At 36.0% G+C, this 17,032-nt stretch overlaps 1 protein-coding gene across 3 annotated transcripts in view; it reads left to right on the top strand.

Moving 5' to 3' along the window:
- Nup62cl (nucleoporin 62 C-terminal like) overlaps window positions 1-16,884 on the top strand; it is a 56,104-nt gene extending 39,220 nt beyond the window's left edge. For 2 of the 3 annotated variants that reach the window (XM_021153758.2, XM_021153755.2), the window contains 2 exons: window positions 1,637-1,703; window positions 15,883-16,884. In XM_021153758.2, coding sequence (XP_021009417.1) covers window positions 1,637-1,703; window positions 15,883-15,974 — 159 coding nt within the window. In that variant the 3' untranslated portion in view covers window positions 15,975-16,884. The remainder of the gene's footprint in view (window positions 1-1,636; window positions 1,704-15,882) is intronic. The other variant, XM_021153756.1, reaches the window with a different exon arrangement.
- The last annotated feature ends 148 nt before the right edge of the window (window positions 16,885-17,032 follow it).

Here is a 17,032-nt window from a genome sequence, read left to right as displayed (position 1 = left end):
CTGTGTTCCACTCACCAGCAGTCTCAAAATCCTGTGGCGGGGGTCGTGGGTAGCTGGCGGGTGTCAGCCGACCCTGCGCTCTAGCTACCCCGGTGGTGATCCGGCCGGATCGACTTTCGTTACTCTTGTGTGGGGGTTTGTGTGTGTGTCTTGATGAATAGGAGAGATCACAGAATACTTACACTTTTCTCAAACATATTATAACTATTACCCAATTACAATTTTTACAAAATCCATAAAGAAAATTAAAGCATCAGTATTACCAATCCTTCCCCTTGATATTGATGTATTTCTTCTAGTCTTTTTACACTGCTGACACACACACAAAAGTTCTTCTATTTAAACAAAATCAGAAACATAAATATATTGACTTTTACCTTCTGTTTACATGGTCTTTTCTGAAAATTTTCGTCATTATTTGACAATGTGAGTTTTAATGCTGCTAAGATATTTCACTGGAGATGAATTTCATAATATATTTAACATTTTTATTGTTAGAGATTATTTCCAAATTTAGGGCTAATATAACCTTGTAATGACCAATTACACTTAGAGTTGGGTAGGCTCCTAAAAGGAGAATATACTGTGTAAAATGCTAGAAATATTTTAAAACTTTTGATAGATGACATGAAAATTTATATGTGGAAATTTGGGCCTATTTACATGACTGTTTACTGTATATTAACATGCGGACTTTTTTCCTACTTGCAAATTGAGTGTTTTTTAATCTGCAGTGGTGAAATTTTAAATACTTCAAAATCTAGAACTCTTTCAGTGAAAAAATGATGCACAAGTGGAAAAGTCCACACCCATGAAATGGGTCATTATCAAAAGATATGGGTGTAGCTGGACTTGGGTGTAGCTCAGTGGTCAAAGTAGCACATGAGAAACAAACAAATGATCAAACAAACAAATCAACATACACACAAAACTACAGGTATGATACAAATATTATATAACATCACCTTGAGTCTATATGTACAAGGTATTTATGACACAAATTCCATGTTTAATCTTGCTTTCCATATCTGGAATATTTTATTATATATATTGCAATGTTACAAAATTTGAAAAGAAACTCTGAAACAATTATATTCCAAGCATTTGAGTAAGGAATAATCAATGTATACTTAACTATTGAATACTATCATTTTTTAAAATAATGAATTGAGGGGCCATGCATGTTACCATATCACCCAGGAGGCTGAGGAAGGACCTGGGCTACATGATTAAGTTCCAGGCCAGTCTGTACTACATAACAAGCCAGTGTTCCGCAAAATATGCAGATTTGATTGACAAATTTGATGTTATTAATTTTAAATGGATTTATTTATTTGCTTTCTTTTGAAACATTTCCTAATATCCTTTACTTTTATATTGTGCTTGTCAGTTTTTTTAATTGATTTGTAGGAATCTAACTCTTGACAGTTACCGAATGAATAGATGGAACTAATGCATAAAATTAGTGTTTAAGTATGAAATAGCAAAGCACCATTAATATGTAGTTCATTGTCAATGCGCCACTTACCAGAACAAAATTAAGTGTTGTTTCCTGATTTCAATTTCCTGTGTTGTTTTCTTTTTCGTTTACTACATTACAATAATCATAATCTAAAAGTCTTTGGTGTATTTTCAGCTGGAGCAGATCTGCAAGATTCTGAATGCTCATATGGAATCCCTGCAGTGGATTAACCTTAATTCAGGTAGGAGTTTGTTTTATACATAATGTTGTAGGTACGAAAATGTATGACACACATTGTGCTTTCAGTGACCACACTGACTCAAGGGTTGTTCAGGGTATGCCTACATGAGCTCTAAAGAGATTCTACAATTTAACTAGAAATTAATGAAAACACGGAATGGGGACAGGTACGGTGTTGGCAATATCAATGAAGCAGGACTTTTAAATTTATCTTTTATATGCAATTTTGATCTTGGTAAAACATATATGTTTTATATACTCAGAATTGGACCCAAAATGGAAAGACAAATACTGAAGACAAAGCCTTCCCCACCCCCAAATCAGCAAAATGTATATCATACTAACTCAGTGTAGATAACTATTGAATTCAACATTCTTTTTTGAATGTTTTGTGTTTGAATATATATATACTCATGTGTGTTTAGGTCACATGTGTGCATGTTTATAGAGACTGGGCAAGTCAAAGTTGGATATCTTCCTCTGTGCCTCTCTGCCTTATTTTTGACAGTCTCTAAGCCTGGAGCTCATTGATCTTGTGATACTAGCAGCAAGCACTTTACCAACTGAGCCATCTCCTGCATCCCAGAGTGTGGTGTTCTTGGTAGTGCATTCTTATTAGGTGAAAAAAATAAATATAAAAATGAGTAAACTCTTTTAATACTTTTATTGTTAGCTTCAGAATTACAAAACAAATATCATGACCACTTTATAGATATAGCAAAATAAATCAAATGAATACATATATTACTGTCAATAGAAATTAGGATTTGTATTGAGAAATGAGATACAAGTCATTTTTCTTATATAAACATATAAATTTAAAATTCAAATACTAGTAATGAACTTAGATTTCTTTGCTGTGTGCATGTAAAGGGCTTAGAGACACTGACAGATAAATGAACAGATCTAGCACTAAAACCTCGGTTTCTATAGATAATTCCTATGAGAGGAAAGTGATTCTTCTTGGAGGTCTCTGATCTCAGGACTGAAGGAGAGAAATACATGGAGACTTGGGATGTGCAAGAAAGCAAACATTGTTCTAATATTAATAATGTTTTAACAGAAGTAAAGGCATAATATTATCGTGTACTGTGTAAAGATTATCCCCAGATTATTCAAATGCTGATTTCTGTGCCCCCATATCTGGTTGCAAAACTTTACTCCCCAGTTATTCCCTGATTGGTCAATAAAGAAGCTGATCAGCCAGTGACCAACCAGGGGAAAGAATGGGGCTACACATCCTCCTAGCCAGGGGACAGAGGGAGGAGTAGAAGGAAGTAGGGATTTGCCCGAGGGAGAGAGTTCAAGAGAGACCATGGAAAAACACCTGGAAGAGAGAAACCCATAAAATGCAGGTAGCTTGGGAATTTTGTCTGGGAAATAGCCAGATAAGCATAAAGGATTAAAATAGAGTAATACTGCTTAGTTTTTGTGCCTTAAAGCTGTAAAAAAAATATGATAGTCCAGTCTCAATTATTTGGGAGCTTAGCTGGGTTAAGAGAGAAACAGCAACACACTTATAAAAAGCCACTAACACATAAGATTACTGCATGGGACTCGCACTGTTAGGATGCTTTGAACATAAAAATAATAGCAATAATAGATTATAATACTTTAAAGGCAAAACCTCATGAAGTCACATTTACACCTTTTAAAAGAAAATTGAGAAATGTAAGGGGACAAATCTTAGCAGAATTATGCCAACAAATAATTGTAGAAAGTGATAGAATTAGGAAACTATAATTACAAGTTCTCCATGGGATATGTTCATCTTTATCTTGAATACCCTTCTTTGTTTATAAACTCTTTCAACTAATAGTCATTTCTTGGCAGAAAAATGAACCAAATAAAGACTGCAGATTATTCTGTTAGCTTTCTAGAAATAGTCTGATTGGGGTATGACTTACAGACCATGACATTCAGCCTTTTAGTTGTTTAAGTCAATAGGGAAATAATGATTGTGCATTTGCATTATATAGTAGCTGATTCGGGCAAGGGTCATCAAAAATGGTAAAACTATAATGTTTAAGATGTTTAAGATCAGCTGGGCGGTGGTGGTGCACCCCTTTAAACCCAGCACTTGGGAGGCAGAGGCAGGCGGATTTCTGACTTCGAGGCCAGCCTGGTCTACAGTGTGGGTTCCAGGACAGGCAGGGCTATACAGAGAAACCCTGTCTTGAAAACCTAAAAAAAAAAAAAAAAAAAAAAAAAAAGATGTTTAAGATCATTGAGGAATAAGATATTTGTGTACTCCTAAAATTTATCACTCCATGTATTGATTAATAACACACACACACACAATTGAGGTCAAGTTATTACCTCTTTTTAGCATACCCTTAGTCTCTTGGAGCCTTTATTCTCATTCTCAAAAACAAAAGATAGATAACACGTACCCTTAATATTTTAGAAGATTAAAAGAAGCAGAGTATAGCTTTCTTTGAATAGTGCCTAATCCATAGTTGGTAGTCAGTAAATGATAGTGGGAAGAACTAGTTACTGGTTGTTAAAATTTGTGCTGTTTTTGTATGGGGGTGGAGATCAGAAAGGTCATGGGATTCAAAGGTGCTATTGAATTGGATCTAAAGAACTTAGTTCCAGGTAGGTTCTCATTAAGTACCATTTACATTGAGAAGTTGATAGAGTGGCTAAGAAGTAGGGAAATGTTAATAACCATACAATGACAAGGAATGAGATTATTCAAAGTTATCCTGTGTGTGGCTTATTTTTCTTCAGTGAACAGTGCTTTTGGGGTGGAGTTGAAAGGGTGTTACAAGGTAATTTAGGTTCTAAAGAAAAATTGCAGTGATTTTTCTCTTGGCGGGGATCCTCTTTGTCATAAATGAAACTTCAAGGCTCCCAGCCAGTGTTTCCTTTATAAAATTAAAGTTGTTAGTGTTGCAAGGGATTTACTTTATATAAATGAAGAAATTGTGACCCAGAAAGGTTTAATGGCTTCTTTAGAACACACAGCTAAGACCGGTCATAGAAGAATTGGGATCAGGATCCAGATTGCCTCATGTGAAAAACAGTATTTTTAATTCTGGTGTGCTTTCTGAACAATGTAGGTATCATTAGATATAAAACCAAATTTTAACCATGTACAAAACAGTAGAGGACAGGGTTGTCAAACTATGATAATATTTTGAGTGGGATGTTAAATTTCAGGGTTGGATGAAACTCTCCATCAGAATTGGTAGCAAGAATAAGGCAGAAGAGAGTGGTGATTAATGAGAGGTCCTTTTTTGCTAAAGAGTCATTGGAACTGAAGAAGCAGAGCAGTGTTGTAGAGCAGCAGTTCCCAGCCTGTGTGTCGTGACCCTTTTGGCAAACCTCTAACTCCAAAAGTATTTATATTCCGATTCGTAACAGCAGCCAAATTATTTATGAAGTAACATAATTTTATGGTTGGGGGTCACCACAAATAAGGAACTGCATTAAAGGGTTGCAGCATTAGGAAGAGTGAGAATCCCTGGGTTAGAGGGTTTCATTTGAGACAGGCTCTGCTGAAGAATGGGAAAAGCCTGTTATTTCTTGATAGCGCAAGCTTCTTTTTGCCGTCCTCACTCAACAAGCCTTTCCTTTTCATATCAGGAAATGAGGTGATCAGGACGGCAGCATGGCAGGGTTTAATTATGTTGTCCAGGAGAGGATTTTTTTTCTTTTTGTTTTATTTTCCTTTTTAATAGCTAATTGGGTCATGTCTGTTGAAACGGTCTGTGGACTGAAAGTTTAAGATTAAATTAGTCCAGTTTTTCACTTTCAGAGAGCAGTTATAGAAAAATAAATGAGTGTGTTCTTCTGGCAATACAAATATTATATTTTACTAAAAAGAAATCATTAACTCATATAAAAATCAAATCTTTCTTTTAAAAGGTTTCCGGGAAATGTTTTTGTGACTTAATATCTGTAATATTGGCACAGAAATTTTCCATCATAAAACATGGCAGCTGTTATATGAAAAAGATCACACATTTAACTGAAAAATCATTTCTTTAAAAGTGATTTTGATGAATATTATTAACTGAGAAGAGCTAAAATGAAAAGGCTATATACTGTGTGATTCCAAATATATGACATTCTGCAAAAGGCAAAACTGTAAAGATAGTTAAACAAACAAAAGATCAGTAGTGGGAGTGGTGATGAATAGGCAGTCACAGAGCTGTAAAAATATTTTCTGAGCTTCTTTAATGATGGATACCTATTAGTATACTTTTGCTAAAACCTGTAGGATGAACAAAGCGGCTCATTAGCCTGTGTGTAAAGGACAGGCCTTGGGTGGTATTGGTAGTTTATCAGTGGTAATGAGTGCACTGCTCTGATGTGGGATGTTGGTAGCTGGGGATGCTTGTGAGGGTAGAGCGTTTGAGTATATTGACTGTATGGGAACTCTTTATCTGGGCAATATTTTCCATGAATTTAAAGTTACTCTGAAGGATCCATTGTATTTCAAAGGAAAAATAAATGAAATAAATCAAGACGAACTGGAAATTGAACATCACATACGCTTTGTATGTTAACCCAGTTCATTCGTTGTCCAATGAACTTTTCAACAACCACAAAGGTGTGGCAAGCCAGGCTCCTTTAGATCTCTAACTCCTACAATAGTCCAGAAAGATAGGGCAGAAATAAAAGGGGATCAGAGACCATCAAACGAAGGGAAGTCTGAACACATGCAAGGTCTAAAATGTGAGGCTTATTTACTGTTAGACATTATCTTTGGGTTTCTTTTTTTTTTTTTTTTTTCCGCCTACAAGTATAATTGAGAGTGGATGGTAGCCACAGACGCAAACCTGTGTTCCCTCTCATCTTCCTTTTTTTAAACAAAACCAAACAAAACAAAACTGTAGAGCATTATTTCAAGGTTGGCTTGATGATAGTGCTGCAGTCTCACCTCTGTCTTCTGAGTTGGCAGCCACTGAAGCTGCAGCAAGTCTAGCTCTTCTGGGACCACTTACAACAGAACTGGCAATCCATCTGAGGTCATTTATTATTTGTTTTAAGTATGTGGAGCTACTTGTGGCAGGGGAAGGAGGTGGGATAAGGGATCTGTGTTTCCCATTGCTTTGTATACCACCAAGTCATCGCCATGTATATTAGTAATCACCAAATAGCACAATAATAAAGGAGCAGGCCGTGAAAAACACTGTATTATTTGAAACTTCAGCAGTATCCTGGCATTTGGCTTCTTTCATGAGGTGTCCCAAGGTTCTAAGACTAAATCTATTTTTATCTATAACTATCTCAGGCGCCTAAAGAGTAGAACTGCATAGTTATGCTATGGACTCCCACATTTATATGTTATTTAGAGCAGAAAGAGTCACTCCTTGCAGTAATTAAAATGGCCTTGACGGTTGTTATATATAAAATATTGTCCCATGTCTGTGACTATCTTACTTTCTATGCTAAGTATTCTTAGTCATCAACCGCATCTAACTCTTGAATAAAATGCTTTTAGGGTCATCTTAGAATAACTATTTTGCATAATGTGTTATAATTATGCTTTAGTTTTGCCCAGTATTAATAGTTATGATTGGAGGTGACAGTTTCAAATTAAACTTTTTTTTAGTGTTAGATTTTTAAAGTGGTTTTGATTCAGCCAATAAATGGTTTTAAAACTATTTTTATTAACCAGCCATGGTGGTATACACCTTTAATACCATCAGTTGGGAGAGAGAGGTAGGTGGCTCTCTTGTGAGTTCTAGAATGGCCTGATCTACACAGTGAGTACCAGGTCAAGGGAGTCTAATAGTGACACCTTGTTTCAAATAATTTTTTTTAATTAAAGCTACACATAGTGGTACAAACATATAATCCAGGCACCTTTGGGGTAAAGACAGAAGAATCAGAAGTTCAAGGTCATCTTTCAGTACTCAGTGAGTACATTAATGCTAACCTGTGTTGTGTCAAAACGAACAAACAGGAAAAACCAGTATATTTTATTAGTTATTTCAACTCTCTTCTTTGAAGAGCATCCAATGCTGTGCCAATCCAGTGCCAAAAGATCGAGTCCTCTTCCTCTTTCAACTTCTGGACTAGGCTCCAATACAGATTCACTGATTGAGGGTGTTCCTTTCGCCTCTGCCTTTCCCTACATTCTTTGAGCAATCTTGGTGACATTGGTGGATTGGTAAGGTCATCCCTTATGTTTTGGAATTGAACATTCTACTTCAGATACTTGAAAATTGAATGGCTTCTGCTTGCTCCGTGACAGCAGCTGCACAAAGCCACCCAAGTGGACTTTGCTCATGTAGAATGTGTATTTTAAACTCCACAGGGACACTTAAGTCTTCCCATTGCACTTAGCTGAACGGTATTTTGTGTCTTCCACTATTTAAATGATCCACTTGATCATCTCTGCTATTCTTTATAGACAAAACAGATGTTTTCCCTTAATTCCAAAGAATGTCCTGTACTTTAGATTAGGGGACTAACATTAGAATTAAGCAAATCTTCAGTTCCTGTTAAGAAATAGTGCATGGTGGTTAACATTCTCCGAGTTGAATTCTCAGAATTCTTTTTCTATATGTAAATCCAGATTTGACATACCCTCAATACACCTGCAAGATTAGATTTCTCACTAATCCTACTTATGTACATTTTGTGCCCAAGTGAATTTCCTCAAGCTGGAGCGCTTCCCCACATGAATTATATGCAACATAATTTAAACCACTCACAAATACCAGAATTTATATTGTTTGTGAGAAATATAGGGGTTTTTCCTCCAAAGTAGTTTTCCTCCTAGTGACTAAATACATACATGCATGCATGCATACAAACATATATATATACACACACACATACATACACACACACAGACACACTGGAACCTCGTAATAATGCTGTTTTGGAGCCTATGCTCAAGAGACAACTCAAATATGAAATAACGTGATGGCTTTTCTTCAGTTAAGCTTCCCATATAGTATTTAGATAGATGACCCTCATGTTAAGCATGCCAGTGTTTGAAGGAACAACAAATACCATTATGGTACCAGTTATAGCTCAGCACAGTGCTTATTTTATTTTAACTTTATTTTTGAGACATGGTCTCACTTTGTAGCTCAGGCTGCCTTTGAATTCAAGGTGCTCCTCCTGCCTCAGCCTCTTAAGTGCTAAGACTACAAGCCTTCCACTGTGCTTCGCTCAGGGTTTAGTTTAGCTGCTTTTAAATTGCTATTATTAATTTGGAGGGGCTCTGTGTATTCCACGGTGACTCTGTGAAATTCAAATGGCAACTTGTGGGAGGAAGTCAGCTCGCTCTGGGAATCTAAATTATGTCATTAGTCTTGGTGGCAAGTTCTATGTATCTGCCAGGCTATCTTGCTGGGCTAGCATTTAGTTTATTTTAATTAATATGTATCCATTATACATATGAATGAAGTTCAGTGTGATATTTCAATATATGCATGGATTATACACTGTTTATTCAAAAATTTCACAGCATTTGACAAGCAGGTACATTAATAGGAAAAAACACTGTTAGAGAGAGTCAGCTATACAGGGCCAACTATGAATTCCCATAAGCTTTAGCTTCTGAGAAGTTATTTAAACTTTCCTACATTTTTACTTACCATCACAGAATATTATGAGGCTGGAAATAGCATCCATGGGCATTAGAAACCGCACGTGCTGGGGCTGGGGAATGATTCAGTGGGTGTGAGTGCTTGCTGTGCCGTCTTGTGGACCTGAGTTCAAAGTCCCAGCACTGATAGTATGCTTCTAGTGTCTTCTCATCACTTTAATATTTACTATAGCACCGAGATGGGGTGGGGGTTATACTTTCAGAAATACTCTTTCTATTCAGAAGTGTATACCAAGAACAGAAGTATAGTCAGTCGGCTGTTACTGGAATTTTAGTAAACTGAATGTCTTAAAAGTAGCTATGACTAGTCAGAGGATAATGTCATATCCCCTCTTCCCCCTTCCCCCTCATTCTCTTCACTTTCCTTTTCTGAATAACAAGGAACGATTATATTAAATTCCTAAATGTCAAAGTTATTGTCAAAAGCAACCTAACGTCATATATAAGATATGTTCTGCAATAGCTAAAACCTTAACATGTGGCATACCTAGGGAGGCTAAAGTAGGAGAGCCATGAGGTTGTCCAGGCCAGCTTCAACTATAGAGAAAAAAAAAACCTGTTTCAACAGCAATAACAAAATAGCTTACGCATATGTGTGGGGCTTTTTGTTACTGAAATTGGTTTGAGGTCAACTCAGGTTCACAGAGTTGTAAGAAATAATATAGAAACCTTACTTATCATTACCTTATTTTTTCTCAGTTATAACATCTTACAAAAATAATACCATAATCAGGATATTGACATTTAACCCAGTCTGTCCCATGTTTTGATGATAAGCAATTTGTCGGTGTTTTGGTTTTGCTTTTATTATCTGTATCCTAAAGATTTTTCTCTCATTTTTTGAAGGTTGTGGTGCATTTTGGTGTTGTTTTGTATAATAAATAGGTTTAGAACAATGGCTTTTTGTTTGTTGAATTTTGCTTGCACTCAGTTGATCCTGTACGATTGTAAAAGCTATCCTTGGTCAACTGAGTTTATTGTCTTTTGTTATTATGTTTGTTTGTTTGTATTGTGTGTGTTCACACACACACACATGCCACAACACACACGTCAAAGTCAGAAGACAACAGGTGGGAGTCAGCTCCCTCTGGCAAGCACTCTTACCTGCTGAGTCATCTTGGAGTCTACATTTCTCTCCTTTTGAAAGAAGGGCTCGGACACCTTAACCCAGGTTGATCTCTAACTCACAGCAATCCTCCTGCTTCAGCCTTCTTAAACCTGAGATTGCAGACATGAACCACCACATTTGGTCCTTGAATTTACTTTCAAGCCTTATCAAAAATCAGTTTGGGGTAAGCTTGAATTTTTTTTTCCTGAAGTCTTTATTTTGTGGATTTTTGTGTCTTTCCCCTTAAATATCACAGGGCCCTAAGTTTAATAATTGCTTTCATTTCTGATCATACATGCAAAGCATTCACTATTTCATCTTAAGATATTAGCTATAGGTTTTTGGTGGGTTCCCATTATCAAACTCATATTTCTCATCTATTCCTAATTAGCTGACTTTTTTAAAATCATAAGCAGGTACTAGATTTTATCAAATGCTTTTTTGGTTATTAATTGTTACAAGAACTTTTGATTTAATTTTTAATTTGTTTGCATACTGAACTCATTGTTATTTTTTAAATAGAGTGTCAGCCATACATAGTGTTGAATAAAAGTCAACCCTTTTTGGATCTATTTTTCTTTTCTTTTGTTTTTTTTTTTTGGATCTATTTTTCTAATACTCTGCTACAAGCTTTTATATATATGAGATATTTGAGGTGTTCTGTGGATTGAGGTTGTCTGTAGTTTTCTCTTGTTGTACTGTCTTTGCCTGGTTTTGGTATCAACCCTGTCTTCTAGTTCTTAGGATTTGTGGGGAAATGGTATTACTTCTTCTTTGAATGTTTGATAGATCTTCAGTGAAACTGTTTGGGCCTGGGTATTTTTGTAGGGAGAAAGTTTCATTTGTTTCTATAACTATTCTGATTGTATATTTTACCTTGGCTGCATTGTAAAAGCTTTTCTGTTTCTCAAAGAATCAGTGCGTTTCTATTAAGCTGTTGAGTTGTAAGTGCAAAATAGTTTTGTAGGGTTTTTTGTGGGTTTTGTTTTTGTTTTTGCACTGCTATGTCCTGTTTCTTTTTGAGCCTGATGATTTGTGATTTCTGTGCTTAAATTTCTCCCTCTTGCCTGAAGTTTATTAATTTTATTGACTTTTTTTTTTCTCTCGAAGAATTTTCGTTTTAACTCATTGATTTTTCTCGGTTTGCAATCCTACTGCTCTTAGCTGGTGTCTTTACTGCTTCCTCCTTTGCTTGCTTTCTGTTGACTTTGTCCTTCCTCTAGTTTTCTAAGGTAGGCACGTAGACTATTGACTTGAGACCTCTCCTTGATTTGAATGATATTCTTTTAAAAGGGCATTTCTCCTAAACAGCAGTACGTTTGACCCCAGCTGTCATCTCCAGCCATAATTTCACAAATGATTATTTTTATTTTCACTGTCAAAAGTCTACATTGAGACACATTCACACACAGATATGCCAGAGGTACCTCAAATTAAATTAATTTGGTCAAAAACTATTTATGTCCTAGTTTCCTATATTAAGTCTCTCTACCAACTTGCAATGCACAAATATCATAAATTTCACTTTGACCATTGTTATTTAAATTATGATCATGCCGGTGCTGTTCACAGCCTAACATACTCTATTTTCTTCTTTTTACAAGTTTTTGTCTACTTTTGAATTTTATTTTTTTGCTTAGTTTTCTGTATACTTATCAGTAAAGTCAATATCCGAATCACTGCCTTTAATTTAAATTATCTAGTTCAACTTCCAAAACTTGTCTCTTCCATAGCCCTGTAATCTCTACTGTCTGTTTTCTTTGCTCTTTATTTGGTTGTTGTTGGTGTTCCTGGGGTTGGACTAGAACCTATGCATGCTAAGCATATGCTCTACCACTGAGCTATCCCTTCAGACCTCCTCTTGTACCTTCTGAAATTGTTGCTGACTTGACTTCAAGTAAGTCTCCCTTTCAGGACTGTTATCAGCACTTCTGTGGCTCTGATTTCTGATCCCTTGATTCATTCTCTTGGTGCCAATATAGCATATATTCCCCCCCCCCAACTTCCAGAGAGAGTATACAGCATATATTTTGATATTGTGCACTTCTGAAAAGATATGCATCCCAACAGCTCACTTGGTTGATAATATTATGTATTAAATAATAACTTGGAAATATTTTTTTCCGGGACTTTTGAAGAAACAAATCTGTTGTCTTCCAACTCTGAGGGACATTTTGATTTGGAATCTTTTCTGAAGTTCTTCATTTTGTTTTTTTCCCTATTGAAAATTTTAAGTTCTTTCTCAGAATACTTAAATTTAGGATGATATGCTTTGATGTGAATCTGTTTCATCTATTGAGCCTGATATTAATGAGTCAAGAAACTTAGTTCTTTGTGTTTGAGGCTGTGCTCTTAAATGAGCTTTCTGCTAATTTCTTTGCTTATGTTATCTCTGTTCCACTTTCTGGAAATATACTTAATCTAATGCTTGCTTCCCAGAACTGATCTACATTTTTATTCTTTCCTAGTGGCTCAATGGTTTTAGTTAATTTTTCAGAATCTGCACTCTACTTCTTATTCCAGACTTTTGTTGATCTTTACTTTCTGCAAATAGCCTTTACGTTGCACGAGCTTGCTGTCATATGGCAAGCGTACCTGCCCAAAGTTAGTAGCCTTCACTCATGCTTTTAGATTCAGTATCATCCCTGAGTGGGTTAAATTTTTTCAAAAAACTACTTTGCTCTTCCTAATTTGTTGCTTTCATCTTTCCATTTTGTTTCACTCTCTCAGATTGTTTTTCTCAATTATACTTAAGAAAGCGACACAAACATTTTGTAGCTGGGTTTGCTAACTTGCTGTGGGATAGATAATGTGATTAGATTCTTCTCTTTTCCCATCACTGAAGGACTTCTAGCCACTATCTTTAGACTTTGTGTCTAGGGGGTCAAAGTCTCTGGAGAAGAATTTTGCAGTTTCTGGCTGTAGATTAGTTAGGCCAGTGCTACGCCAGCATTCTCAGAGCCAGAGAACAGGAAGTAGACACTCCATGCTCCTTTGTGGCCGCATACTTAAGCTCTTGGAGACTTCTGTTTAATCCCTAGTTTCAATACAGAATGCCTGTCCTTGACTTGATCTGATATCTCTGATCTAGAGCTTAGCTTGTTCAGTCGTCAAAGGCAAATCTTCTGCAGGGCTTGAATAGGAAGCATTACCCAGAGGTAAGATACAGAGGAGAGGAATGGTCAGCTTCTGAGTCATACATCCTGTTTTCTGTTCCACTTTGAACACCATTTGGAATGATCTAGTCCAACCAAGTCCATATTTGGCGCAAAACTCATTGGAATTTTGAAAGTGTTCCGCGCCCTTCTTTGTACACTTAATGGTTTGCTGCTTTGCACTTCTACCTCTTTGCAACTGTTTTACAGGCGTGGGAGCTTAGTCTGCAGAAACCATCGTGATCTTCTCCCCCTTTCTCTTCTCACCCTTCGTCAGTTTGTTTCCATATTACTGTCCCAATGATCCTTCTTGCATGATATTCAAAGTACAGTTTTTAACTTCTTCGTAGAGATTATACTTTAATTTTTCAGTATTTTTGAAATGTAGCTCTGATCTTAGGTTTTGAGTTAGTTTAGGGTATAATAGACAGTTACAGTTTATTTGTCCCCTGACATGTAACCAGAACAGTATATTCAACTTATTGTTACTGTTTCGGGGAGGCGATGGGTGAGTGTGAGTGTGTGTGTGTGTGTGTGTGTGTGTGTGTGTGTGTGTTTAAGGGGAAATACACAAAGATCCACAAAATAAAGACCTCAGGAACTAAAATTCAAGCTTACCCCACACTGATTTTTGATAAAGCACAAAAGTAAATTCAAGGGCCAAATGTGGTGGTTCATGTCTGCAGTCTCAGGTTTAAGAAGGTTGAAGCAGGAGGATGGCTGTGTTTATGAAAACAGATTGTTGTGGTTTCAAAACATAATATATAGTCAATTGCCATTGACTATTTAGATAAGTCTGTAGAGCTGTACAAACACCAATATCATCTCAATTTTTGAACATTTCCTTTGCTCTCAAATTTCCTATTGGCCTATTAGTAGTTACCATCCATTCCTATCCCAAGCAAGTCTCAGGAAACCTTGAATCTATTTCTTGTCTTTGTAGATAGCTCACATTTTGTTTAGTGATAGAATTTTAATTTTTGTATGTAGAGTGTCTTTTTAATAATGCAAAAAAATGAATGGTATATTTCCTTCCAAGTGACTACCACTGAAATTCTATTTCTACTATGATATATTAACTTAATATATTGACAGAAACAAATCAATGATGCTGGTCTTGGGACCAGAATTCTGAGCAGTAAGTACCATGTGCATTGTTTGCTCTTAATGAATGAAGGGCCTCAGACATTTAGGGTGAGTTAATTCAGAACTAGTCCTGAGAAATCAATTAGAAGACATGACAAGCTGTTTATAGTAAGCCTCTCTTAATAATGATGACTTGTGTTTCTTGACATTTTATTGATTTTTAAGATTGTTATAAATGTACTCCTTTGCATTTAGTATGTATCAATCAACAAATTAGTAAATTGTGCTTATGTTGACGTAGTCTCTAGTCTGAAGTTAATGGCTCGAACTGCTCATTTATGCTTCCATCCCAGTAAAACAGTTATTTAAGGGGGGAAATCTGCACCCTGCAGTTTGTTATTACAACAAAAAGAAGAGATTTATTTTGTCAAGCTCATTATTCATTGTTGTTCTGGCCCTTCAGCAGATAACCATGATTTAAATTAGCCACTCTTAGAGTATGATCTTGCAGATTGTATGTATTTTATATGATAAAATGAGGCATTATGCTTTTTAAAAACTGGGTAAACATTAAGGCTGTTCTGGATGGCTGAAAGAAATGAAGTAGACCAATTAAGTTTTAGTTTTTATTTTGCAAAACTTTCCTTTCCTTTGGGGGTGACAACTATTATTTATCCCCTGCTAAACACTAATGAACAGTTCTATTTGTGCATTTTTGTAGAAAATCTCTGATTAACATACTTCCCTCAACAGTTTATTTTGCCTGGCAGAAAAGTGCTATTTGATATGGTAACTAGTAATGCCATTTTGCAGTACACTGCCCCTGAGCAAACTTAAGAGCCACCAAGGTAAATAAATAATCAGGAAAGAGTAGAAATGTAAATATTCTCCAATACTTGCTGGGCCTTATAGGAAGCTCAGACCTACCAAAATCTATACATTCAATCTATTGAGCACCCGGAATGGTCCCTTTGCACATTAATGAGTAAAAACAGCTAATACTCCCTTCAATAAAACACAAATTTAAGGTGGACTGTTATTGACCCAAAGTTAAAGACAACAAATAAAGATTAGTCTCATCCACTATTTTTATAGTTTCCAAACTGATGGATTTTCTCTCTCAGATTTTCTAAAATGTAACCCTATTAAAATTGTGATTTAAGGTTCCATATGCCATAATTGAGAGGAGGGTGTGTTACTGCGTCCACAGAATGTGACGTTGACTAATGATTGTATGCCTTTCCCACTCTAGGCGTAATGCAGAAGAAGGTGGAAGAGGTTGCAAATGCGGTTGAGGAGTACCGTCGCAAGGAGCAAGAAGCCATGAAGGCTGCCTTTGAATAACTATCACTCCAAATTGCTCCTTTTGGATTATTCATTAACACTGAGTTCTGATGATATTAAATAGAGTAGTATTTTCAGTTACTACTTAATTTTTGATTGCAATAATTTGTGCATGCATTTATTTTTCATTTAAATACTGTGAAGAAAAGTATACTTTTTTTTTTGTTTCAGAACGGAACAAAATCTGGACACACCGATAATAATGCTTACCCAGAGTCAAGTAACGCCATTGCCCAGGCAGTTTCTCACTGGTATTCATTTTGTGTATAATCTCTGTCTTACTTAGATTCTACATATGATCGCCAGTACACACCAACTTCTTACTGCAGCTTAATTGTGGGCAGTTGTTTGCCAAAATGCACGTTACCCGGTCTTTACTGGGTTTTTGTGGCCATTCACAGAAAGTGCTGGATCCTGTAAAGTCTCCAGTGGAATTTACTATCTACTCTGAGATATAATTTTACCTGTTAAGGGCAATATGGGCAATGAAAACCAAGTGTACCATAAATTACAGCAAGTGTCTTTCAGGAGTTCACAGAATGTAATATGGTTTTACAGATTAGAGATTTAATTAGGGCTTTTATTTTTCTTATGGTACTGGAGATCAAACCATGTGCCACACTCTTGGATAATATATCCAGCACTGAATTATGGGTAAGGTCCAGTGATTCATTTACTTTTGACAATATACAGATACCTCAGTGCATTTGTTTTTAAATCAAGATCTCACTGTAGTCTATGCTGGCTTGGAACTTACAATCCTCCTGCCTCAGTTTTTCAAGTGCCACCATCCCTACGTGTCCTGTTGATTGTTATCATTTGTTTTGTTTTAGCCTATGATTTAGACCTGTTTGGTGTACTTTTCTGTCTTTAAAGAAAAAAGGCCTTTTAGCTCTTCATTTCTTGTATTTCATCCAAGTTGCTGATATGATGTCCTAAAAATGAAAATAAACTGATTAAAAGATTTTAAGTGGTTGAACTGGGTTTTTGTTCCGGATCACTCATAAACTCATTGAAGGGTTCATGTTACAGAAAAATAAATAAATTTTAAATAACTA

This window comes from Mus caroli, chromosome X, assembly GCF_900094665.2.
Source record: "Mus caroli chromosome X, CAROLI_EIJ_v1.1, whole genome shotgun sequence".
Taxonomy (NCBI): Eukaryota; Metazoa; Chordata; class Mammalia; order Rodentia; family Muridae; genus Mus; species Mus caroli.
The sequence above is the reverse complement of the archived record's forward strand: the minus strand, read 5'-3'. Positions and strand labels throughout refer to the sequence as shown.